Source organism: Egretta garzetta, unplaced genomic scaffold, assembly GCF_000687185.1.
Source record: "Egretta garzetta isolate BGI_Z169 unplaced genomic scaffold, ASM68718v1 scaffold161, whole genome shotgun sequence".
In the NCBI taxonomy this organism is placed as follows: Eukaryota; Metazoa; Chordata; class Aves; order Pelecaniformes; family Ardeidae; genus Egretta; species Egretta garzetta.
Window position 1 is genome coordinate 1,064,344 of NW_009258754.1, and position 23,590 is coordinate 1,087,933.

Below are 23,590 nucleotides of genomic sequence, written 5' to 3' on the forward strand. Positions count from 1 at the left end.
TCCTGCTGGGGACAAATGAGATCTTATCTCTTCGTATACTCTCCCTTCAGCAAACTTGGTTCTGAAAAGCTGCTCCCTGTTGAAAATGTAGTTCACCGATAACCTTAATTTACAGTTGCTGTGCCAGTGTGCTATGCTCCTGCCTGAGAAACGGCTGGTTTTTAGTGAGATATATTGCTGCTATGCAAATTTTGGCCTGTGAGGTTACTGCTTTTTTTTCAATACTGTTTATGTCACTGTGGTATCTTTTCTAACAGTTCCACTTTGCTTTTAGGAGTTTCATATTTCAGAGGACTTTAATAAGATGAACTTTGTGAAGACCTATCCAGGTAAACTGTTAATCAGTGTCTACACTAACACTTTTGTGAAGGGAAGGCATGTAAAATGCTTGGGAAACTGGACACCATCACAGATTAATCAAGTCCAAATATGTTTTAAATCTGACTGACCTTCTAGTTGTCACTTCATTGAGGATAACTGCCATAAGATAAATGTTCTGTTATTGAGTAATCCTCAGTCAGCTGAGTCTGAGTTGCAGTCATTATCATTAAGTTCAGTACATCATTAGCCTGCTAGTGTAATGAGCCAGAACTAGTGAGTTTAGATTTTGCTCTTCAAGTGGAGTAGTTATACTGCATGAGTGTTAGAGTAAGAGCTTTCTAATGGTGCATTTTGGTATTTGCAATTTCCATCCTTACTTTCTGTAATCTCTGCACTTGGTTACTTCTAGCTGAAGATAAGATTTGCCTTCTCTGTCATCTTAGGAGAGCAGTAGGGGTGAAAAAGACCTTATTTTTATGGTACATGGGGAATGGGGATTGTTCTAATATTTATGGAGATGCTAATTTCAGCATTTGTCTGCACATCCTTAAAAGAAATATAAAACTTGATTGCTGGTTAAAATTGGAATATTAATGTGAAAGGCCTGAAGGAGACTCTTAAAGACTGCAGATTGTGTAGTGAAACAAAGTGGAGTTTGTCCTATGACTCCCTGATACTGATAGAAGCAATGTTCTTGCTTAGGAGAAAAAGACCTTGTTCTTAAAGCAACAAAACCTCCCTTTATTCTAAGGAAGATGACTTGGCAACAGTCAATGGAAATACTTGCATCTTAGGAGGCAGGGGGGCTTCTTTCTAATGCTCACATAACTTCTTGCTTAGTGGCGGCATTCTAAACAAAGCTGGGTGGGATTTGGTTGCTGTCATAGGTAGCAGTTTGAGTGCCGTGGACTAGATACCCTTTTGGGTGCTTAAAAGCATGAATCTGAGCATAGCTCCCCTGGGGTCAGGAAAAGAGGCACCTAAAGAAAGCAATTAAGTTTTTTTACATTACCCCCCAGAAGTCCTGGCCTAACTAGAGGAGGCTGAGGGTTTGCCTGCTCCTTAACCAGAGCATCTTGGGTATCTAGGCTGAACTCAGCTTCTCTCTCTGTGAGAGAAAGGCTTAAATTAGCTGAATGACGTGTTTGGTTCGTTTAAGCTATTCAGAAGGCAAATACCAAACAGAGCAATGCTAACATTTTAATTCAGCCTAGAGGCGAGTATAACACGATGGTAAAAACCTCTCCCTGGTGCATTGCTTAGATATCATCTTCAACCTATATCTTTCTGAATTTGAACACAAGAACACATTGATTTTTATGAAAAACTAGTCAGAATCTTTTTCTTTCCACAGCTCATCAGAATCGAGTGTCTGCTATTACTTTCTGCCTGACATCAGAGTGGGTTATCAGCACTGGTCATGACAAGTGTATCAGCTGGATGTGCACCAGGAGTGGGAGTATGCTGGGGAGGCATTACTTCACCTCTTGGGCTTCATGTCTACAGTATCCTTTGAAAAATTATTGCTACCTTGGAACCGGAAGAGTACTTTGTTCCTTTAGCTCAATTTGTTCCCTCCTTTTTATGTAAAAAGCTAGAGTGAAATCTCTTGCAAGTCTGAAAATCCTTATTCTGATTAGATGTTTAATACCTTTATTTCTGTTAGTTGTTGTTAGATAGTAAAGGGGACATTGCAACCTTGAGTTACAAGAATCACAGTGTGTGCTGGTTCCTGATTTTGAGATATTTGTCTGTAGCATCTTGTGGAAGTGACTAGTAACTGTATCTATAGCCTGGCCTGTATACTTCCTAGGAAGGTCACTTTGTCCAACAGGTGCCAGTGTGCATTTGAGTCCTTCTAGAGCATAAAACATCATGAAAACCCTTTGGACTGCTTTAATTTTTCTGTCTTTGCTCATGTTAATATTTTCTATCTTTAAGCTACGGGGTACGTTGAAATTTTATTCATTATTAGTCGTAATTTGTCTGTGTGCGGTTTGCTTTCCTGCAAATTGCTTTTTAACTGCAGCATTTGCAGCTTAAGAGCTCCAGTTGTCTATTCAGCTGCAAGTACTTCAGGGCATTCTTTATCCTATGCAAAACACTTAGAAATCCAGTAACTTAAAATGTAGTTCATATATCAAAACTTTTGAGCATGAGTTAAATATTTTAAATTCTAAAACTATTTTTAGCACTTGTTAATGGTGGCAGCTTAGATGTGGCTGGACAGTAACTGGAGGTACTGGTTGGTGTATGAGGGTTAATGGCAGTAATGTTGTAAAAACGGCATGATTCGAAGGCTGAAAGAGGTCAACTACATCTCTTAAAAACAAAGACCTCTCTAGAATTGCTACATACCTGTGTAGTGCTAAGGAACTGGGAGGAAAGCTAACTGCTTGGTTGCCAGCAGCACGTCTAGCCTTCTGAGGTCTCCCATCTGTGCAGGCCCTGCCTTACTGACTGAAGAGCTAACAGGTTTGTATTGTTGTACTGTTGCTCTTTTCTGCTGTCCTCATTTTAGAGTTCAGGGGGTTTGTGTCCCACAAAACACTTCATGTACAGCTCACCTCAGATGAATGCAGCACAGAACTGGGTTAATACTGGGGGAGGGAGGTGTTAGGATGCTAGCTGGCAGAACAGTCTGGTGCCTCTGAGCATTACTATTTGAATTCAGTGGGTTCTATAGCTAGTGCGATAGCAAATAATGGAATTTGAAATAACAAATAATGGAACAGTTTATTATGAAAATGGAGAAAAGGATATGACCTTTTCTATCAAGATAAAAATAAACTTCCACTTAAGGCCGTGGCATTTGAGAATGAATTGTAATTGATCCTGCCTTTGGGCTTGCGTTTGGAAAAATTGGCTTTCTGGTGTGTGTACTAGGTGCTTGGTCTCCCTATCAGGAAGTTCCTTAGGAGTTATTTGTTAATGATCCTATGTGTAAGCTTCTGAAAAACACAGCAGAGTGCCTATTCTTTACTGGATTAGTGGGGATAATGCTAGCCTGAACTTTCAAGATGAAGAAAGGATCACATGTTCAGGGACTTAGTGGATTTGTTGAAAGCGAATTGTTTACCTCAAGATTCTGAAGGCTTAAGAGATGTCAGAATGTCATCAGGTGGCAAAACCTATGCTTCTTCACTTCTGGTGGTGGGCTTTTTGGTACACTGACTTTTTAAAGTTGAGTAGAATAGGCTACATTGCTTATGGTTTTGTGTGGCTCCAGGAGGACAGGTGACTTTATACACAACTCTTGGGTTATGTGGTGTCAGCTGTATGGGTTTTTCGAGGCTCTTGCTTATATCCTGAATAGCAAAAGTCTTCTAAAGGTGGCATGTGATCTAGTTCCATCCAGCTTGCTATGCTTTGGTTTCTGGAGACAGCAGTTACATAGTGACAAAACCTGAATATCAGAAAACTGTTTTGATGTATAATGCTTTTGCCAAACCTGCTACCTTGTTAATAGATCCTATGTTAGGATGTGGTGTGGTGGCTTTTACGTCAGTGTTAAATGACAGAACCCTTTCTGAAATACAGTTCAGTCTTCGATACCATGCTCAAGGACCTGCATCTATAAACTGAAAATGCAGAGAACAAACCAAGAAATTACATGGTCTCACCTTCTCAGTAGCTGGAACATTGGGAGTATACTTCCACTGTAAAGCAAACTAGCTGTGGATGATCAACATCCTTGTGTCTTAGTTTTCCTATCCTGGGGGCATTAGCTACTATAGCATGCTAAAAAACTAAGAGTTTGTAGGAACAGATACTAGGCAAGACTGAATGCCACCCAATGCCCAGTGAGGTGCTCCTAATGGTAGCTCTCCACTGCAACAAGTAGCCTGAGGAGTTCTGGCATCTCTTGTAGAAGATGGTGTTTTGTAGATGTTGTTCTGTAAATATGTGCTAGAAATGGTCTAAATCTACTTGGCTTGCCTTAAACTACAGAATGGATTATCTCATGCAGTGGCTTTCTAAAACTTTTCTCACTTCTTTTCCATACTGTCTTAATTGCACATGTAGGGAAGTGAGGTGAAGAGAGGAATGAAAAAGGTTTAACTATTATGGTCTCCAACCCCTTTAGAAGTAGTTAGGTAAATATTTATCTGGCATGTTAAAATTTGTTTAGACTCTGTAGCTGACAGCTGTGATATCTGTTTCAGTCCCATAAAATACTCTCAAGAGCAAATGAGGCTTCTCCTTGACTGGTGTTCAGATATGATCATGAAACTCGGCATGCATTTGTTGGTGATTATTCTGGACAGATAACTCTCCTGAAGCTTGAGCAGAATACGTGCTCAGTTATCACAACACTCAAAGGGCACGAAGGTAAAGTAACTCTTCCTCTTAATTCCTCTTGACCCAGATTATAGTACCTCTTTGTAAATTGGGATGAGACATTCAGTTGGATATCTACCTCTTAAAGACTGATATTGGATAAACAACTAGTGCAGGGTAGTAGTCATCAAAAGCTGTTCAAAGCTGTACATATGACTGTCTCCTAAAGAACAGACACATTCTTGCTGAGGAGAAATCTTAGCCTTATAAATACTGGCAGGTATTTTATTATAGATTAAAAAACAAGTTGGATATATGCATTCAATTAAACACAAGTTATCCACTAGATGGCCACCTTTAAAAACTTTAGTCTCCTTAACATTGAAAAGAAAGGAGGAGAATGTGTTATCTTTTTTTTTTTTCCTGGAGACCTTGTAGTACTATAATAGTACCTTAAGAAGCTTTAGCAACCCCCAATCTAGATTCTAAAAAGCCACTTAATTCTTTCCAATGCAGAATTTGCTGTTCTGAACAGTCTTTATGAGAACTCTAGTTCAGTATCCTATGTTTAGCTGAAACTAAGCTGTATGCAAGAAGTCTAGAGAGCCTTTTAGAATCAAAACTGTCTAGTCAAAGACAAATGTCTCATTCTGTGTAGTATAGTTGAAGTCCTTATATCAAATGAAGAACCAAATAGTCCGTAACATGATATGGAGCCACTGTCTGCTGTAATGAGTAAGGCAAGAATGCAAATCATAGAAGAATGTGTAATTTAATAATATGCTGAGAGAAATAATCAAGACTTAATGCCTGTTCCCATGTGGTACTGGCAACTTTCAAATCATCTGACTAGTTTGCATTTGGGTGGGGGTGAATTGCTGGGTCATGAGCCTCTGACCCACTGGAAAAGGCTGCCTTGTTTAATAGCTGTAAGTACAGAGTAGACTTTGTTAAAGCTGGGTAGACTCCTGATTTACAGATGACTGTAAAATGATAAAGCTGGTTTCAAATGTGGGAGGCAAGTTGAGATTGTCAGATGATAAATGTCTCTCCTGCTTTCAAGCAGAATTTCAGATTGTTTCAGTTAAGACCAAAATAATTCTCCTGGCCCTAGAGACTCCTTTACCTCTGTATGCTTTTGCACTACTCTGTGTTCAAACGCAGCTCCTTGATAGATATTATCATTAGTTGAAAGCAGTATGCCTTGACGTGGCACTACGTATAGTGCGTATTCTGTGGAGTTGTGGTGAGCTTCCAAGCACAAATTTGAGCAGTGCTGTCTGCATAGCAGACAACTTTGGCTTTCAGTCTAGGGACTGTGATCTTCAAAACAAGAATTGGTCTAGTATAAAAGATGATCAAATTTGAGGGGCAGAAACAGGTTTTCCTTCAGTTGGTATAACAGAGGCTACTTAATCTTTTTTCCTTTTTCTTTTTCTTTTAAAGTAAAACAGATTTATGTGTCACCTTTTTTCCTCTACAGCATTTGTGTAATATTGTCAAGGCCTGGTAACTCTAGACTGAAATGGCATCAAGTTCTCTGTGTGCAGCTGTGTTTGCCAGACTTCAAAAGTCAGACTTCATCTTGTTTCCTTTCTAGCTTTTGCTTTACTGTGACTTCATAAGCAAGCAGTGTTTGCTTTGCAGTTTAAATGGTTTTAGAGCTTGTCCTTGGAGAGTCAACTTCCAGAATTCTCCATATTTAACAGCCTACTCTGTGTAATGCTGAGATAATGCTCAAACTGCCTTTTATGGTGCAGATGCTCACTGTTCTCTGAAACAGCTATTCCCAAATGGGTCAGTCTGAAACCAGTGTAGCCCTAAAGGAGGCAAGAAAAATACCTTGCTCCAGAGAGCTGAAAAGGACTGATTTGGGCTGTAATTACCATTCATCTTGCTTTCAGACTAGCAAGGCTTTTGATGACAACTGAGCAATGGGAGGATGCTTTAAAGGGATAGATGTCTCTAAGGGAATAAAATGTTCCTGCAACTTCAAAGCTATTGGCGGCATGAGTGACAAAATTACTCCTTTAGTCTCCTGTCTACATTACCATGTATATGGGTTTAGTATAAGACTGCTACTGTCAGATGACTCATTTCTATGTCTGACTAATGAGGTGCACAGCCAGGTTGGGCCTTCTTAAATCTAGGTTTGTAATTTAGTACATAGTGGCCAGATTTGCTAACAGCAGTGAAACAGTTACTTAGTTTCTTATTCCAACTGTTTTAAGGTTGTAAATAGTTATTTAAGGGAGTTGGTTTACCTGTGAACACTGCATGCTGTTCTGCAACAACTGACCAAGCACCTTAACTGTGTGGTAGATAACTAGTCTCTGCTTGACAAGTTTTAATACTTTTCATCTTCCAAAGATCTCATAGCAGCCTGCTGACTCTTAAAACCAGCTACCTAAATACAAGGGGCAGAAAGCTAGTAACTCAAACTTTCTGGCTTATGCTTTGTGTCTAAATTTCTTCTTAGGGATGTTTTGTTCTGTTGTCAAATGCTCTTTGCCTCTCTAGCAGGACTGTATCTTGCTATTGCATGCTGTCCTTTGCCTTAAGGCTTTCAATATCTGTTACCGTAGTAAGGGAATACCTCAGGTTTCACTTTAATGACCCAGAAGAGCATCATTGTGTTGGGGAGTGGCTCCCTTAGATCTAACTGCAGAATGTTCTTTCCTAGGAAGTATTACTTCCCTGTGGTGGGATCCTGTTCAGCGACTGCTGTTCTCAGGTGCCTCTGATCACAGCATTATCATGTGGGATATTGGTGGAAGGAAGGGGCGAACACTGCTGCTCCAGGGACATCAGTATGTAATGGTGTCTTATTTTTCCTGCATGTTCTGTAATGAATACAGAGTCCAGGAAGACTGAATAGCATGGCAAGATATTTGAATCGTTGTGAATAATGGAGAAAATTTCATTTTGCAGAACTCTGAGGACTTTGAGGGTGAAGAATGATAATCAGTATTAGGAAAGCATTACTGATAAATCTTTTTTTTTGCTGGTGTTTGATAATTCTAAACTGTGGGTAATGAGAACATAAGATAAGACTGGGTTATAGAAAGAGGTGGGTAAAAATCCTAAATTATCTTGCTTGGACTTTATGTAAAAGTTGTGTGCTTCTGTATTGTAAATACTTCACTGAGTTGCATATGAGGGTGGGGCTAGAAACTTAATGTATAAGCATATTCATGTATCCATGTAGAATAAGCTTCAGTATGTTCCTGTTCTCTGTCTCTTTCTATCAGTGAGGTGATAAACTGGTTGGCTCAGTTGCAGGGGTGGTCCGTTGACTTCAGAAAAGCATGTCCCATCTCCACTGTTCTGTGGATTAGGTAGTTAGTTGTCTGTATTTAATCACTCTTTATTTTTACAGAGACTCAACACTAGCTGCCATTTTTAAATCTAGGGCCTTAATTCAGTCTGACAGGCAGTTCACCACTGAAGATATATTCTACTTAAAAATACAGTGGTAGTAGAGATCTTGTTTATGTTTAAAGATGTATTTGTATAGTGCATTCTCCTCTTGTCTAATTCCATAGATGCCTCCATCCACCTTTGATCAAGACTGGTAGCCTTAGCCCTAGAACTCTTGTTAAATCTTGAGGATTTAGTTTTATGGCTAAAGAACTAATAATAGAGTACTGGTTACAAAAAAGTAACTGAAGTCAGTGACTGGAGGACTTTATACTGCTGTTACTGCTGCATCATGTGTCCTGGTGAAGACTTATAACACTGTTAGTTTCTCTTCAAACATCACACTTAGCATCAAACTTCATACTGAATGGGAAAGTAAGTTTTTCTGTGAAGCAGAATGGCTTTTTTAATTCAACTTAGATGTTGCAAAGCAGTCTAATACTATTGAGATCTTTTGTTTAGTTTATTAGGGTAGACTTTTATTTTGCCATGACTTTAATTAGGATTAAACTGTCTTATTGGTGAATGCATGCTTTGCTTTGCAGCTACGGACTTACTTATTGTGATGTATTAGCAAAAGTGGAAGCTCTGTCTGCTTCCTAGATGTATCTTGAAACAAATATTTCTCCTTATATTTCCAGTTGTCTCTGTTTTGATAACTGGCTCTCCTTGCCAACACAGAAGAGTATTTGCATGCACACTTTGAGCCAGTTGACACTCAGCTCACTGTCAATGCTTACTGCCAGCAAATGTTAACGTGAAACTGTACCTCTGGTATTCTGGTCCACCCTGTAAGAACGCTGTTCTAGGCAACATCGTGATGCTAGGGTAGTGCTTAGGTGACAGCATCTGTTCACTCATCTTCATAGCTCTACTTAGTAGAATTAGCAAAGTGCTTCGAAATCAGTTTTGGCTTCCTAGGTAGCTTGACAAGGATAAATCGGGGTTTGCTGGGAAAATGAGCTTTGTTTAAATACCTATGGGTAAATAGTGTCTACTTTGTTTGCAGTGACAAGGTGCAGGCTATCTGTTACATCCAGCTGACACGACAGCTAGTATCTTGTTCAGCTGATGGGGGAATTGCCGTTTGGAACATGGATATCAGCCGAGAAGAGGTAAGATCATGTCCCAGGTCAAAGATTTTTTTTTTAAATTTTTTTCCCCTTTTCAGAGGCCACTGTGGCTTTGCTTAGTCAGTTCTGCAGTCTGTTTTCCTTACATTGCCTGAAACTTTAAGGCCAAATGATATTATTAAAACCTTCTCTGTTCTCAATGGCTGTCCATACTGCATTGTAGTAGATGGATTCCCAGGACAGGAGAAGTGCAGGACAGGCTTGGGACTGCTTAGAGTCTTATCTCAATGAGACAACATGTTCACTAGAATGGCTACAGCCCTTGCTGCTGAAACACTCTAAAGCAGGCAGGCTTTTGCAGTAAAGAAACCAATGTACTGTGCTTCAACAGTCTTGAAATAAATTCTCAACTCCCATCAAAGCAGGTAAAGAAGTGAGATGCTGTTTTGAGATGCAATTCAGAATGTAGAGATTCAGTCCTCAGAAAACATTTTTTTAAAGACCTCAATACACAGCAACTGAGCCTGCTGTGTGCATTCTTTCTGCATCCATTCTTATCCATCATAGGAGCTGAGAAAATGTATATTACTACTATCTTTGGTTAAACCATAATTATAGGAGTTAGTTTTGGTTGCTCCCATAAAGCAGTATTTAAGGCTCAGCCTTCCTTGCCCTCTTGCTTTTCCTTAAATGCAAGTGTCATGATTAAGAACTGTTTTCTGATATGTGTTGAGCTGTCACCTTAAACACACCAAATGTTGTATTTTCAGCATTATGATCTCTCTTCAAAACTTCTGTGACTCTATGAAACTTTGTAGTTGCAAGGAATTGACTTACAATATAACTGGGAAAGCAAGATGTGGCCATTTCTCTTCTGGATCTGCACACAATAATTAAGGGATCTTCTAACTCATAGACAGTTTTAATACAATTAAAATAATATGGTTAACTTAAAACAGTCGTGATGTCTCAGAACTCATTGGAAGAACATAATCAAGCTCAATCCAAAAGCAAAGAAACTAAATGTTTGAAGAATGATGAACATACTGCCTCTGAAGCATTAGCTCATGAGTCATGTTATAGGGTATCTTCAAATATGCACTGATGCACATAAGATTAGAAGACAGACTTTTTTGATTAGAAGGAATGGTAACTCCACTGACAGCTGTACTACTGATCTGGGACAGTTCCAACCGTATGTTGGTAATAGTGTTGGTAGCGTTGGCAGGTTTTTACGTCCTATTTAATGCCTGAAGTTAAGATGAAATAATAGGAAGATACCCTGGTTTTCTGTCAGAGGGAGCCAGAAAGTGGATTGTCTTCTCAAAAATGCTATTGAGTGAAAACTGCTATTGCAAGTAGCTGAAAGAAGCAATATGGAACATTTCACTTGGTGGAGAGGTGACTCATCTCTTCTCCACCTCCCACACTGGACTTGTTACTACCCTTTACCATATTTTCTACTAGCATGGGTGAAGGAAGGGGATGCAGTTGAGGTTGAAGATGTAGGAACTGGACGTCTGGTATTAATAAATATTCATGGTGAGATGGTGGTGCAACTGACAATACTGTTGTTTTATTACTATCAACAATGGATGTAAGTGAATTGAGGAGAAAAGCTTCTTTGTTGTTCCAGCTTTCGTTCTGTTGAGTTGCAGGCAGACTTCCTCATCTGATGTATGAAGTCGTATAGAATATACATGTTCTACTTCAGGTCTATGTACTAAAAATATTGTGCCTCTCTATCACTTACAAGGATGCTCAGCTAAAGTATCTGAGAGTGTTGAAATGTGTGAAAGCTTTAACTATTTTCATTTGGTCTAGTCCATTTATGACAGGAAAAATATGTGGGTGGGAGAAGGGATGCTTAATGAAGATGTGGGCAGGATGGAAAATGCAGATGAGTTCTTAATTATTTCAAACTGTAATCCTGGGGAAGCAGAAAAGATATTTTCTTCCAGAATTTACTTACATCCCTTGGAGGGGATGACTGCCTCATAGCTTCTAAAACTTGGATTAAACTAGCCCTTAAAAATCATTGAGGCAACCAGAGCAGCAGTCTTTGAATGCTTGCAGCAAGTTTAATAACTTAAATGTTTGAATTAGTTTTCTTATTAAGGCACTAATGCAACATACTGCTGTGGGCTTAAAAATTATAGGTGGTGTGTAGGTAACAAATAACCGTAGTCTTGGGTTTGGGGTTTTTTGTACTAAACTTTTTATGTACTATACCCTAGGCAATCTATTGTTGTGATGTCCAGAGATGAGACAGCATCTTTCCGAGTGAAACTTCACTTTAGGTTCTTAAAACAAGCTTTCTTGGCTGTCATATGAGGGAAAATAATTCTGATTGCTTGCATCTCTTCCTCTTTTGTAGGCTCCTCAATGGCTAGAAAGTGACTCCTGTCAGAAGTGTGAACAACCTTTCTTCTGGAATATAAAGCAAATGTGGGACACAAAGACATTAGGGTTGAGACAGGTGAGATCACTGGTTTGAGTGTTTAGTTGAACTTCAGCACTTAAGCAAAATGCAAACAGAAAACCACTAAAGCTGTCAGATCTTTTAAACTGTTGGTATTTTTGCTGCTTTGAAGTGAGGGTTTATTGAGAGGTCACACCTTTTAGGCAGTGCTAAGAAATTTCCGAATTTTATGGGAAGTGTTGCATCGAACTTACATTGCAGGGCAAAGCAGGCTGTGCTGGGAGTGCTCTGTTGAATTTCTCTGAATATTTCTATGCACTGGAGCTGTGGACAGCTAATCCTCGAGTGTTGTGTAAAGTGGCACACAATGCCCCATAATTGAGCAAATTGCAGCCTAGGATGTTGTAGGGTGGTCAGTTCAGTCAAGCAGTGATGGCCCTGCTCTTACTGGACTAGAATGTGAAAACTTTCCAGATAGCTTTCTTTTTGGAGGGACTGGACAGGCACCAAGACACTGATCTGTTTCTGGCTTTCTTAGACTGTTATTTCCTTGGTTGCTTGTTCAATCCTTTTTCACCCCTGCTCCCAGAAGGAGCTTGCAAAAGGAGAAGAGGATGGACAGGGAGAATATGGAGTTAAATCCATTAATGACCAAGACGACTGTTTAGAACTCCAGAGTCCTTGGTCTTTGGTTGAAGTAACAGAAGACTTCCTAACAGGTTGCAAAACAGAAGCGTTGTTGTTGTTGTTCAGTGAACACTTGGTAAGGTGGTTGTGTGGCACAGTATAGTGATTTTGTTTGTCTGTTTGTTTTCTTGTTCCTCCATGAAGCATCATTGCAGAAAATGTGGGCAAGCAGTGTGTGGCAAGTGCAGTACCAAACGGTCAAGTTACCCAATCATGGGATTTGAGTTCCAGGTCCGTGTCTGTGATTCCTGTTTTGAGTCAATCAAGGATGAAGAGTGAGTATTAAGTAGTAATACATTAAAGTAGTACTGCTGAGGTGCAGAAACACTTGTGCTTACTCCTGTTGTGGTTTAACCCCAGTCAGCAGCTAAGCTCCACGCAGCCGCTCGCTCACTCCTCCCCGGTGGGATGGGGGACAGAATCAGAAGGGTAAAAATGAGAAAACTTGTGGGTTGAGATAAAGACAGTTTAAGAGGCAAAGCAAAAGCTGTGCCTGCAAGCAAAGCAAACTAAGGAATTCATTCACTGCTTCCCATGGCTAGGCAGGTGCTCAGCCATCCCCAGGACAGCAGGGCTCCATCATGCATAATGGTGACTTGGGAAGACAAATGCCAAATGTCCCCCCCTTCCTTCTTTTTTCCCCAACTTCATATACTGAGCATGATGTCACGTGGTCTGGAATAGCCCTTGGGCCATTTGGGGTCAGCTGTCCTGGCTGTGCCCCCTCCCAGCTTCTTGTGCACCTGGCAGAGCAGGAGAAGCTGAAAAGTCCTTGACCAGTGTAAGCACTGCTCACCAGCAACTAAAACATCTGCGTGTTATCAACATTCTTCTCATACTAAATCTAAACCACAGCACTATGCCAGCTACAGGGAGGAAAAATAACTCTGTCCCAGCCAAAACCAGGACAGCTCCACATCCACACATAATGCTACACAAACATGCCAAGCTGACTCTCTGCTAATAGGCCACATTTGCCTTGGGCACTCAAAGCACTACAATGGCAGAGATCCCTCAGCTGGCTCTGCAAGCTGATTTGGATCAGATGTGGCATTACAACCTTTTTTATCCACTTGATTTCTTCTTTTCCATGAGCCAAGATCTAGAGTTGAAACACATTTGTCTCAAGATTTCTGTTTAGGTAAAGGCTATTCATTGCACTTAAAATTGCTGAATGGGTGCCTGACAATGCATCACTGATGCCAGGATGTTATATGCATTAGCTCATGTATGCTTACTGAAAACTGTTTCTATGGGAAAATTCTTCACAGCCCAACATTATTTTCCCCGTGCAAGCAAATTGGGTTAAACATCATTTGATGTCTCATTAAACTCTTCTTAGCAGTGAAGGAACCCCCTTTTTATCTTTAAATGAACAGCACCTCACTGTTCACTGTCTTGTCACCTCCTTGGACACCTGGAGTGCTAAAGGAGCAAAGTAATCCGATGCCAATTTGGGGGGTATTTGGGGGTTTTTGTTTTGTTGTTGTTTGGTTTTTATGGTTGGTGGGGCTTTTTGTGTGGTTGGGTTTTTGTGGGGGGGTTTTTGGGGTTTTTTTTGTTTTTGTTTTTGTTTTTTTTTCAAAAAAGGGAGGTGCTGTGCCCTTAGTTGGCTCACTATAGCCAGCGGGGAAAAAAATGTAGCTGAGCTTGACTTTATAAGCAAGAGTAGAATTACTTACTAATGCAGTGTCCCACTTCTGCTCTATTAACAGTCAGGCTGCAGAAGGCCAGGAAATGTCACACCTATATAACTACGCAAGCAATGCCTTAGCATGACTTGCTAATTTAATTCTGCCCCCTTTAATATGCCACTGCAGTTCTCAGGACTGATTTATTAGTACTTGAGCAACTTAATTTTCTTCTAAGTTTATTTTGCACTGTTATAATGATGCCATCAAGCTTCATCTGATGGCTGGCTTTCATCTGAATTGTTCTCATGCAGCCGTACTTCCTTGGCAACATTTCATGAAGGAAAACACAACATTTCACACATGTCCATGGACATCTCCAGAGGGCTAATGGTGACTTGTGGGAGCGACCGGATTGTGAAGGTATTCATGTACCTCTTTCCTGCATTTATCAGAGATATGTAACAGAGAACTAATGTTTGTATATACTTTTTTCTTTCTAACAACTGTTGCTACAAAGCTAACTGTTGTGGGCAGCAAGAATAGTATTTATTGCAGACTGTTCTTCCTGCAGCTGAATGAGGAAATGACCTGTACCTCCACTGTATGCAGTCTAGCTGTCAGAACTGGTTACTGTTGGTGTCCTCTGGGCAAACAAAGCGGGTGTCAGCAGTAGGAGAATCTGCCAGCGGCCTTAAAGCGCAGACATGAGGAAATGTGCAGGCTTCCTTTACTCTGAGCTCCCTGGCTTCTTGGAGCATTGCTGCTAAAAGCCCTGATTATGAGACAGTGACATGGAAATCAGATCTTGCTGTGCTTAAGCTATGCATCCTGCCATGCATGTCAGAACTGAGACTGTTCCGGTCTGTCCCTGTTTTTCTGTAAGCATGTTTATAACAAACTGCATAGCACTTTTAAAAACAGATCTACAGAGAACTGCTAGAAGTCTCTCTTGAGCCTTAAGTTTGGCTTTTGGTTTGTAAGGCTGGTATAACTCTTTATGACACTTTCCTCAAGTATAGTTTAAACAGGATTTGTTACCTTGTGTCCAGGGAGGTCTCTATGTTGCTTCTATGCCTCTTACAGAAATACATCCCATGTTTTATAATAATGCTGTGTAATTCTCCACGATATTTTCTTCCAGATCTGGGACATGACGCCAGTAGTTGGTTGCAGCCTTGCAACTGGCTTCTCTTCACGCTGATCTCATACCTGACAGGTTTAAGCACCTTATGTACAGCAATATACACCGAATGAATGGAATCCTTCTTATTACTGCAAACACTGGTTGCTTGATTCTTCTCCTGCTGCTGTTCCACAATGGACAGTCACCTTTGTAGAGCGTGGCTTTTCTGTTGGAATCACCAGGAACCTTCTTGGTGCGGAAGTCCAGTTTCGCAGCCTCTTGGACTAACGTAAAATGGGTTACCTGCAACATGACACCTTGATGAAAGGACCTGTTGTTTCTCGGTCTACATATGTAGTGTTAACAATGTGCTATCTCTGCTGATATATCTTGTACAGATATCTTGTAGCTAAAACATTATCAGAGTAAAATGAGTGTAGTAAATTCAATTTGTGCAAATAGTAAAATAACTTATTCTCTCTTCCAAAAAGCAGTTCTGTAGAAATACTTTTGAGCAGTCACTGTCTAAACTGCCTCCAAAAGGTATGTTGGTTATTCCTATGGAAGGAGGAGATACTGCAAAGTGGCAGGTAGCTTCTTTCAGACAAGATAGTAAGAGAACCTTTGATCACACAAGATTTCCTTTATTGGCTTTCTTGTAGTGTCTGTCTTCAGTTATTAGTGAAATCACTTTTGTGGGACAACTGTTCTGTTTAGGTAGCTGGTGAGTCTTTGAACAATTCTAGGCTCTTTAAGTACTGTTTTAGCATAGCTAATAAACTTCTGTAGTTCTTGTGCAAACGTGCAGCCCAGCTACTCTACTTTAAAGACAGGCTGTAGTGACAACTCTATAATGCTGTTAGAATGGGAAGCTAAGCAAATCTGCCTTGTTAAATGTAATGGCTGAGAAAAAATGGCCAGCTAAATTTTAGAGACTTTTTCCTGTGGAAAGGCTGATGTTTCTTTAATGGTAGGGAATCGGTCTCCGCTAAAGTGCAGCGTAAATTCAAATACTGCCTTGGTGTTGCTAGAAACAGATAAATACTGAGCAATAATTACTGAGGTACAGAACAGCTGGTTTTTTCCCTGCCCCTAGGTCTGTTAATCCTGTGATACCTGTATTGATTCTTTCCTGTTTTGAAGCTGAGAAGTATGAAGAAGAGCTGGGAGGCTTTTATGACTGTGCAGTTGGCAAGTACAGGAAATAACTACTGAGATATCAATAAATTGGTCAGCGTGAATTTCCTACATTTGAACACTGTAAGGAGAACTTATTTTGAAACTTTGAAAGCTAAAGTAATATGTCACAGAGTTTAAGCTTGGAGCTGGTTAGATTTTTCTGAAAACAGATGTGTATGTGTGAAGACAAAAAATGTGGGGATGTCAGCTGGCCCGGAATAGGTGGTGTTGCACAACTATCAAAGGTAATAGGCTCTTTCTGGCAGAGGACTTAAGGGTTAGACTGTCTTTATTTACAGTAACAATCAAGTGGTGCTATGAGTGTTAGTGAGTTCAAGTCCTAGGTGTGTAACTTGACACTAATAATCTGCATTGGACCATGCTGTAGGCTGAAATAGATGAAGATCATGGTATCGTTAATACATCATGATTCACTTACGTTTTAAGCCAAAAAGCTGATAGTCTCCAAAGGGCATTAGAATCCAGAATATGATAGTTACTGTTATTTTGGATCTGGCTTTGTCTGCCTTCCCATGGGCCTTCTCTGGAAGTTTTGCGAAGAGTCTTTTAATTTGCTAGGCTTATTGGACCACTGAAGAATAAACAAATCTCTCTTTTTGTGGGAATTCCAAAACTTGTCTTGCCTTCAATTTGGGATTTAGCACTTGTCACGCTGATTTGATTCATCCCTTGGTACATGCTGTATAGCCTACATTTTTTGTGAAGGCTTATTTCTAAGCTATTAAGAGAAAATCAGCTTGTACTGGAAAACAGTTGCATCTTTCTGCTCTGAAGGCCTTCATCCTTGTAAATTAGGAAGGAAACTGAGTGGTCGAAGGAGTGAATGAGCCCTGATAATGCTCTGCATTCACTTTCAGACTTCTTCCTCTCTGGCTCTTGAAGAGAATGGAAGCCACCTTCCTCTCAGCCTGTAAGGCAGAACATGAGTTACATTGTTATAACTGTTTAAAATTCCTGCTATGGGTAGGTAAGGGGGATCTAGGGTCATGAGTTAAGCTGGGAGATTGATGTAGGTGTGGGATGAATAACATATTTTTCAAACCAGACGTTCTGAAACTTACACCAGTGATACTGAGGTGTAACTCCTTTGCAGCTAGCACTCCTGAGCTTCAGCTTTTTTAGTTCTCATTAGTCAACGTGCCCCCTGCTCAGCATGCAGCTGCCCCTCCTTCCCTCTAAATACTTTCTCTGCTTCTTCACATTACGGTTTTGCCACTAGGTAATATATTCTCTACTACGTATTGTTAAACGTAAGGAATCTATTTTCTATAATTGATACACTTAAAGATAGTGTCAGTTCAGATATAACAAGACAATTATGGCTGCTAAATCATTAGTCATTTAAGTATACTCTTGGTGTTGAATGAGTAATGCTTACAAACCACTAAAGAGATAGTGTTTTTGTTTATAAACAACTATTTTGAAGGCACATACTCTCTCATGAAACTGAACATACTTCAACTATGTCAGCTCAAGTGTGCAATTACTGAGAAGGCTTGATTTGAAGCATTACTAATCTCGCTTGTATAACCTCCTTTACTGGGGCAGGGAAGGGGAGCAAAGGGTACTAATATGTGCTAATTCTTTACTAGTTGTATTTCTGTACCCTGCATAGTTAGGAGATGCTAGATAAATATGTCCCTTGCTCCTTCTTGTCTGTTTTTTAAACTTTGATTACATGTACAATAAAATATTTCTTGATATTCACTTAGTCTATTTGGATGATCCATCTTTTCTTCCATTCTGTGAATGCACAACCCCAACTGTATGCTCTGGCTCTTCCTTTACAGGGCTCATGTCCAAATTCTAGGTTGGAGGGAGAGCTTGTCAGATATGTTGTATTGGAGCTGAATGAGCTGCAGCAGTGGGGTTAAAGGCCTGTGATGAACCAGTGAGCTGAGAGACATATAACGGCTGCTTGGTCCCAGATAAGGATGTATGATCCTATCCTGTGTCCTGCTTGCCAGCTCGTATAGACCTCTTCTCTGGTTCATCTGGTTCCTCTTCAGAGCCCTCAGAAGGTTCTTACAACATAGAGTATCAGAGGATCAACCCCTCCCCTGAGATTCCTTGGACCTGTCTGAGGTATTAGAGAAATACTAATTTATGCTGGATGGGATGAGCGGAGTCTACAATATGATATATAGAGGACACAAACTGCAGCCGCAGGAGGTGGTTGGTTACACTTGTCTCATGATACTTTCTCACAGAGAAAGGATGGGGACAAGCTGGGAAGCATCCTTATTCCTCACAGTTACAGCCTTCACAGGCTCCAACGCAGCACTGGCGGGCTTTGTAACATTGGAATCCTTGAATGTCGGCCTGTTAACGTGATGTAGCTCACTGCTCCCTAGGGTATTCAGGAGCAATAGAAGGAATCTGAAAGGGTTTCACAAACTCTTTCCACCTCTGAAGGGTGGCTGAGTAGCCTGTGTGGTATATAATACTGTAAATTTATTTTTAACAGGACGTGTCTCATTTTGATCAGCTTAAGCTTCTTACCTTTCCCAAGACAAAATACCCTGTTTTCTAATTCCAGCAAAAACCAACTGGAAACAATGAAGCTGTTACTGATCTGTAGTCAGAAAAGCCTGTTTAGACATCTGTGTAGACTGTCTTATAGAATGGTTTAAATAAGGCATATGAACTCTAGACTAGTTAAGTTTGAAAATGTTTGAGAACTGCAATGGTATCTTCGTAGTGAAAGCACTAAAATACATGTATTGGTTTACTAAATGAGAATGTGTAGTTGATCACTTTGCTTATGCTTATGTCATAAACTTCATTTAAGTTTCAGGTAAGCAGTGTGACAGATATTAGCAATGGGTTTTTTGGTTTGGTGGTGACTTTACTCATTGGAGAGATTTAGAATACGCTGGATGCAGGAGAGGGACAGATTTTTGTGTTGATCAGATTTACTACTACGTACTTCAGAGGAAAGTTCTCTAAGGCTTTTTGTTCTGTAAACAAAGTCCTCAGTGCTGGATGACCTGGCTAACAGTGAAATACCATGATCAAACTCTGTGGAAAATGATGAATTTCTGCCAGCTTAACATTTAAAAAAAATTTTTTGTCATGAACTAACCATCCTTCAGTGAGTTGCAATATGGCCTTTGAAGGCTTTCTCTGCTTCTTTCGTGGGCATAAGGCAAGCCTTCTCAACGATCTCTTAAGTGACTGCTACCAAATGATCCTGCAAAGGTTTTTTGCCCTTTGGAGGAAGTAAGGGCGTGGTCTCTAGGTAGCTGCATGTGATCTACTAAACTTTTAATATATGAAAGCTCATAGTTGAACAGATTAAAAGACAGTGTTACTGGTTTTATTGCTGGCAATGGAAGAAAATATCAGTATATAATATCAGTAATAAAACCTGTACAATTTTTCATAACATTAAATATAAAATATTTTATCAAATAATGAACTGAAATGTGTGGGGTCACTAGAACCTTAGCTTTCTGCTTCTATAGCACGAGCCTTTTTCCCCCTCAACATACAGTTGCCGTAACTGATTGCCCTCCAACTCACATGTGTACCCAGGGTCTCTTACCAGTTTTACTACAGTAAAAGTATATGCTCACACAGAGAAGTTGAACCATGTTATTTGACTTACTCTCAATGTGTTATACTAATTTAGGTGGGATTGACTGGCTTGTCTGCAGAATATTTGGTACATTCATTCCTAAATTGCTTTTTGTCACAAAGATACCATGGGTTGCCTTACATCTAGCTTTTACAACTGAATTACTGAGTAAGTCCTGTCAATTTTGTTTACAAAGGCCCTGGTGTGCTATGAATCATGCTTTCTGTGAGACACCCAGAAGCTTAGGTATCTCTTAGCATTTATCCAGCTCAAAACCAAGATAAATTTATGTAGAAATACAGGTTGACTGTAGGATTTCCCATCTGTATTTTCATATGTGGTCATCCCATTTTTCCTCGGAAGTGCTTTTTATTACCCTGTTCTTCAGGAAATTGGCTTGCAATAACAAATGTTATAGAGGTGCATGCTTTTCTCCCCTTTACCTTGCTTATAGGGAAAAAATAGGGTTTAACTTGATCCTAGCTTTGCTACTATGGCTGTCTTTCAAGTAAAGGACATGCCATGACTCTCACTATTTTTCTTTCTGAAGCCTGTTTTCCTTTTGGTTTCAGCTGCTCTCAAAATTTAAATGCATGTGTCTGTCAAAACTCTTTTAGTTTTAATGAACTGAAGTGCCACCCCTGTGCTGCAGGTCAAGAGTGGGTACTGCTTGCTAATATTCCTTGATACTGTTGCTGCTCCTAAGCCATAGCTAATTTTCTGTCCTAGTACTGTCCTTTATCTTTTCTCCATTCTCATTCATTTCTCCTTTCTCTCTTAGTTTATGGCTCCTTCTCCAGGTTTCCTCCACAGCAGTATGTCCATGTTGGAGTTCGGCTCCTTGGGACAGGTTGATAGCAGCTCTTGAAGCACAACTCGACTGCGTGCCTGAGCCTCCTGATCTGTAAGAGTGAGCTGGTCTTGCAGTGGCTGAATTGAAGATGACTGAGGCAGCAGATGTGGAAGGTGAGTGTCTTTTAGGAAACAACCCATTACCTCACCCTCGGTTTCAAGACTCTATCCCATTAAGCACCTATAGCAATGCAGCCATAACTTGCTCTTCTGTTTGTTACAGCCTTTGTAGGTTGTAAGAAGCAGTGGTTTTTACACTGTTCTTTTACAACCCTGACTGTGCAGTGTCCCAGCTAAGTGGTGGACACCAGAGTCTTTAATCTTGGTGATTGGTAGGGAAGGTCTGGGATCAACAGGACTGCCAATAGTAGGTTTTGGAGAATGTCAGGGTGATTTCTGTAAGGGTAGAGAAACGTTGCATGCATCTAAAGGGTGTCTGTGGGACACTCAATTTAAAACTTGATCTCATAGACATTATCTAAAAGAGGGAAACAAGGCTGTAAGTTGTGTTCATTAGAGACCTTTTATGGAGAAGAAATACTGGGAATATAAGTATGTGCTTACAGTCAATGAGGGATGTTTTAGTCCTCCTCGAAAACAGCAGTTCTCTTGTTTTATGGTGCGAATATACCGAGTACTCTGCTGTTTCAGAAGCATGGTCTAAATATGCTCAGATTTTTACAACCAGGATGGAAAGAAGAAAAATATGAAAGAAACTGAGGGAAGGTGGAGAGGGCAAAGAACTGAATGGCAGTGTGGTTAAAGCCTGCAGAGCCTTGATTTAAGGGGTGGTAGGGAAGCACTCTGTGGATCTAATAGCTGTTAATCCTACGATCACAAGAGGGCTACAGTGACACATTTTCTTCTTGATAGAAGGAGAGTTCTGGATGGACCTTTATTAGCATCTGACTACCTTTTGGCTTGCTCTTAGTTTTATACAGCTGGGAAATGAAATAAAATGCTACTTGACACTCTTTAAGTACTTGTGTACACTTCTCACTTCAGTACAGGCTATAAGGATTTGAGACTGCTATTCTTAACACTTTTCTAGTACTTTAAACTGCTGAAATGTTGGGACTACTTACTGAACATGCTGTTGCTGCTGATAAGGTACCAAAATCTGTGGCACAGATACATAATTTGATATGTTTTCTAGCGATATGAATGCTTTGTTCTGCACTTAAATTGTGGAGACTCCAGATTGTGTGAGCAAATAAGGAAACAGGAACATACGAAATTCAGGGGAAAATTGTCTGGAAAAGTACAAACCCCTGCTTAGTAACCAAGAGCAAGTGTTAGATTGTTTCTCTATTGATCCAAACTGCAATTAAAAGCTACCTCCTACAGCTTGAATTTAGATTGGGCTTTTAAAGTTTTCTCTTTCCCCTATGGACCTAGTGTCAAGGGGGAAAAAACCTGCACAGCAGGTCTCCTGTAAAAGCAGCAAGTGCATCAGCCTGAGCTCCTTGGCTGGCACAGGGCTACTTACCTGGAGCAGCCTGTGGCTCCGTGTGCCTGGCAGCAGCTCAGCTGAGGTGCTGAAAGATGATGCCAAGGCGTGAGCTGGCTAGAATGGGTGTAAATGGTCAGTGTTATGCTTCATTTGTTGTGGTACTCAGTGTCAGTAAAAAGGCTTCCTTCTGCAATAAAAAGGTGGGGTTTTTTTTCAGAAGGAATTTTCTTTGCAGTTTTTTTAGAAGGAAGTGAGAATGTTGTATTTTGTTCTCTCCCTGCTGTTCTTTAAACGGTGGTTTGCATCTCTAAATTGGAGCTGTCAGGATTTGTTTCCCTGGAAATGTACATGAATATAACTTCCCAATCAATTGTAAGTCATTGGTGAATGTATAGGCTTTACTTATATGATCCAGGATTAGCTTCTGCAGTCCATTAAGCTTGCAGAGATTAGGAGGGCCTAAGACAAAGCTTGTTGCAGGTTTAGGACTCCATCAGTCCATGGCATCTGACATTTTAGCAATGACTACTTTTCAAATAAATAATGTCTAAGCTCACCAAAACTTATACCTAGAGCTGGAGGAGCTCATACCAGCAGCTGTGTGCACACAAGGCTTGCTGAATCCCATTGCAACTTTCAGTGTGAACATTTTATACTTCTGAATGTGATAGGCTGCTGGAAGAGTGGAATGTAAGCAAAGAGGATGCAATATCCAGTAGCAGTAAAAAGCTGCTTGCCTCACTTCAAAGCCTTTTCAAAGGGCCCTCGAGGAGGAAGGAATATGAGCATTTTCCTCCAGGCAGAGGCAGAAACCAAAAGAGAAGGGTCTCCAAGCCTTTTGTAGCCTGTTTTAAGTTAGAGAATAAATTTGCATTACTTTGCAAGCTTTTGTGTTCAGATTATAATCAAGTGACCCTAAGGGAAGGACCTGGGAGGAGTCCATGGTATGGCATTTTTCTGGCATAAGATCACCCCACCAGTTCACTGGGCACAACTGTGTGCTACAGCTGCCTCCCCCTGCTCCCATTGCTGTGTGACACTGATAACCATCTGTGGCTCCTGCCTGGGACGTTTGAGCTATCTCCTTTATCATAACATTATGGGTACACAGTGCTGGTGGCTGAGAAGTGGGGAGGGGAGAATTCCAACTCCTTACCACTTCTATTTAGCCAGTCATTAAGTACACCCTGGCTTTCTGTGATGGAAAACATCTAATTTAGGCATGATCCTATATCTGCAGGGCAGCAAAATTCTCTCTGCTAACCTGCAAGATTAGCCATAATGGGTTGATGTTGGCCACTGCTGATGCATGATGTGGTTGCTGCCACTGCTGCTTTTTTTCTGATGTACTTGCAAATACACAAAAGCAGCAGGCTAGTTCTCTTGAGTTTGTGGGCCTAATTAGGTCAGGTCTTTGCATAGAAAAGTAAGATTATTGGGAAACGGTTGTTTAGCAAAAAATATCATTGTCCATCACCAGAGTAAATTACGTAGCTAGGTAAAATGTAGGCTGCTGAACAGAGTTGTTTTCATGAACCTTTTTT

The 23,590-nt window shown here is 40.3% G+C and overlaps 2 protein-coding genes across 2 annotated transcripts in view; both read left to right on the forward strand.

Moving 5' to 3' along the window:
• The window catches only part of WDFY1 (WD repeat and FYVE domain containing 1), a gene marked incomplete at its 5' end in the record, with an annotated part of 28,104 nt that extends 10,159 nt beyond the window's left edge, over positions 1-17,945 (forward strand). Inside the window, 9 exons of the mRNA XM_009649125.2 lie at positions 275-329; positions 1,676-1,826; positions 4,541-4,653; positions 7,286-7,412; positions 9,032-9,137; positions 11,473-11,574; positions 12,349-12,479; positions 14,150-14,258; positions 14,980-17,945. Coding sequence (XP_009647420.2) covers positions 275-329; positions 1,676-1,826; positions 4,541-4,653; positions 7,286-7,412; positions 9,032-9,137; positions 11,473-11,574; positions 12,349-12,479; positions 14,150-14,258; positions 14,980-15,039 — 954 coding nt within the window. The remainder of the gene's footprint in view (positions 1-274; positions 330-1,675; positions 1,827-4,540; positions 4,654-7,285; positions 7,413-9,031; positions 9,138-11,472; positions 11,575-12,348; positions 12,480-14,149; positions 14,259-14,979) is intronic.
• A 2,737-nt stretch (positions 17,946-20,682) lies between these two features.
• AP1S3 (adaptor related protein complex 1 subunit sigma 3) overlaps positions 20,683-23,590 on the forward strand; it is a 23,452-nt gene continuing 20,544 nt past the window's right edge. The window contains exons 1-2 of the mRNA XM_009649093.2: positions 20,683-20,707; positions 23,501-23,514. Of these exons, the coding sequence (XP_009647388.2) occupies positions 20,683-20,707; positions 23,501-23,514 (39 nt within the window). The remainder of the gene's footprint in view (positions 20,708-23,500; positions 23,515-23,590) is intronic.